General features: G+C 36.0%; 1 protein-coding gene across 1 annotated transcript in view; it reads right to left on the reverse strand.

Annotated features, from left to right (window-relative positions):
- Nucleotides 1–187: 187 nt before the first annotated feature.
- LOC100186731 (39S ribosomal protein L2, mitochondrial) overlaps nucleotides 188–2,924 on the reverse strand; it is a 6,318-nt gene continuing 3,581 nt past the window's right edge. Inside the window, exons 4-6 of the mRNA XM_002128706.5 lie at nucleotides 933–1,093; nucleotides 680–815; nucleotides 188–550 (exon numbers count right to left, since the gene is read on the reverse strand). Of these exons, the coding sequence (XP_002128742.3) occupies nucleotides 435–550; nucleotides 680–815; nucleotides 933–1,093 (413 nt within the window). The 3' untranslated portion in view covers nucleotides 188–434. The remainder of the gene's footprint in view (nucleotides 551–679; nucleotides 816–932; nucleotides 1,094–2,924) is intronic.

Consider the following 2,924-nt stretch of genomic DNA (forward strand, 5'->3'; position numbering starts at 1 on the left):
TACCTCTGGGTTACAGGCAGGCGCGCTAACCACTATCCACGGCACCGGAGTATACCTGTGCTATATAACGACCAGGATAAATAAGTTACATACATTCATTCATAATATATCAAAACTGTTTAAATACTTCTGTATGGTGCCATAAAACTTCTGGAGTGTTTGAGCAGTCATAACAAATTATTTTAGGCAATTTAGATTATAAATATATTGGAAAATACCAAAATGAATCACAATATTAAAGTAAAGCATAACTAATGTGCCTAGCCTGTCATCAACTTCGTTTATCTGTTGAAAGTGTATATGAAACTGTGCAGACATATACAACATAAATAATTTAACGTTACTCCCTGGAATCTAACCACCAAGTCATATGCTAGAATGAATGAAAAAAATAACCCACAGATGTGGTACAAAACAAACAAATTTATTGGAGCCTATTCATTAAAGTCTGTAGTTCTTTGGTGCAATGCTTTGTCTCCAATTACAATTGTATGCTTGGGTGGTTTGATTTTTCGTCCAAACCGACCATCACGTTTTATATTGGGGCGACCTTTAAATATAAAATTAGATACTTGCGGATTTAATGTCATACAAAGTCATAAATAGTACGTCTATGAAATAAAAATGATTTCTTCTATGCTAAAAAAAGTATGTTTCCATTTCATATATCTACACCAACCTGACTTAGGACGGAGCCCATACTCCCTTAACCTTTGTGGCGAACCCCATTTAACATCATCATGACCTACATTTGATACACGGCCAATAACTGCCACACAACTTGAACTGATCATAATTTCTCGTTTGGAAGGCATCTAGAAGGATAAACCGTAATTTAAACGACGAACAAAGGTTTTATATATTATTATTTTTAACTTTACTAATCTCTATACATTTTTAAAATACCTAAAGAGTAAATTTTGTTTTCAAACCTGGACTACAGTGTTAGTATTGGTTTTGCGTGATACAGTGCAGTAAGCACCTGCAGATCTTGCGATCTGGGCACCCTTTCCTGGACGGAATTCTAATGAGCAAATCTTTGTTCCAACTGGTATAAGTCCCACAGGATAAGCATCCCCATCTTTAAACTCAGCTGTTTAATTTGATGGAAAGCATTTATTAGGGGCAATGTAGATCCCAGAAGATTTAGTACTATTAAAGGATTAAAAAATATAGCAGAAATGACCTTATATTTCATATAATTAAAAATGATTAGTGGCAATACATCGTTTTAAATACAAATAGTTTATAAAAAATAATTTGCCCATTTTGCACTTAACAAAAACTTATTACCAAGGTAACAGCCTTGACAGTTGACACTAGATCAGGGACGGGTAACTTACAGCCCGCGAGCCAAATCCGGCCCGCGACGCGATTTTAAGCGGCCCGCAGACAGTTTTCGGTCTTACATGATAATGTGGCCCGCGGCCCATAGGCGCCTCACTTGTGACAATCCAGGGTACCCTTATTAAAAATAAATATAGTAGGGTGGGGAAAGATGGGACACCTTTAGAACGTAATAACCAAATATTTATATCGTGTTTTAAACAATTAACAACGGTATATGGGAGTCGTGAGGATACAGTTCTATAATTATTTGAATTTTCTTTGTTTGCTACCAAATGTGACGAGAAAATAGGATAAAAAGGTGTCCCATCTTCCCCCACCCTACTATATTCTATATTAACTACGACTTTCTGCCGAAAAGCGGTTTATATTTGCGCCAGGTATAATGACCTTTTATTTAGGTTTTAAAGTTGTTATAATCGGCAGATATTTGTTATTTGGCAATAATCTTGATTGGGAAAGGCAAAACGTTTTTATTTCCTGTGCATACAAGCTGAACGCACTTCGTCCATGTGACGTCAGAAACGCATGGCGGCATAAAGTTTGAGATCTTGGAAGTGAGGCTGGCGATTAACTCATTTTTAGTTGGAAGTGTGTTGCAACGGATGGGTATTTCTATAAATTATTTCAAATGTAATAAAACTGAAGACATGTTTTGAATAAATTATTTTTCCTATGAGATAGCTATGCTATCCTTGCTGTCAGTAAGTTTTTTAAATCGAGGCATTACTTTACGCGTGTACGAAGTATTTTTTGCAAATTATCTATACTTTAATGCACATACGTGAAAGTAAGGCAAAGATCCAACCTATTTTCAAGCACTTGCAGGTTAAATATTCAAGGGGACAACCGCTGCTATTATTTAAAGGGCCTAAACACACCCCACGTCACTTTTATTTTTTATGGTAAATTCATAAAGCGACGGTTTTATTGATTCCAAAAATACTTTGCTTATTAAAATTGGTCCAGTATAGGCGTAGATATTCGTCCTCAAACAGTGATCTCTAGCGCTATCCTTTTTTTACTACGAGCTTCGTGATTGTGACGTAGGAACGTACTAGTCACGTGACTGATTCATTCGTAAAAGCGAAACCTGCGTTTTTTTTGTTCTTTCGTTTTTCGCTAAAAACATTGCCTCTCGCCTTTCTCAGTGTTTCTGAATGAGAGCGGCCACGCTTCAACAATTTTGTGATGTGATTTGTCACGTGGGTAGTACACTTCTCAATTTTTTCGCCACGCAACTTTCAAATCAGTTTTATGAATTTCACGGTGTTTGAGCTGGAATATCTTTGGTTATAAAGAACCGATTAAAACAAGTAAGGTGTCGTTGGAATTAGAAAAAACACACTCTATCTATTAAAGCGATGTACATTTGAGTGTGTTTAGGCCCTTTTAAATAATCAACGTGTAAATTGCTATTATGTCGTAATCATAGGCGGAGAACTTTTAAAATGCCAGGGTATGCCAAATATTTGCGTCATAGTACCAATAATATTTTAGCCACCAACAACAACAACAAAATGCACTGTTGGCAAACTGTTTGTGTCTTTTAAGCTATATTTCAAGCTATAGAATCG

The sequence above is a fragment of the Ciona intestinalis genome, chromosome 8 (assembly GCF_000224145.3).
Source record: "Ciona intestinalis chromosome 8, KH, whole genome shotgun sequence".
Classification (NCBI taxonomy): domain Eukaryota; kingdom Metazoa; phylum Chordata; class Ascidiacea; order Phlebobranchia; family Cionidae; genus Ciona; species Ciona intestinalis.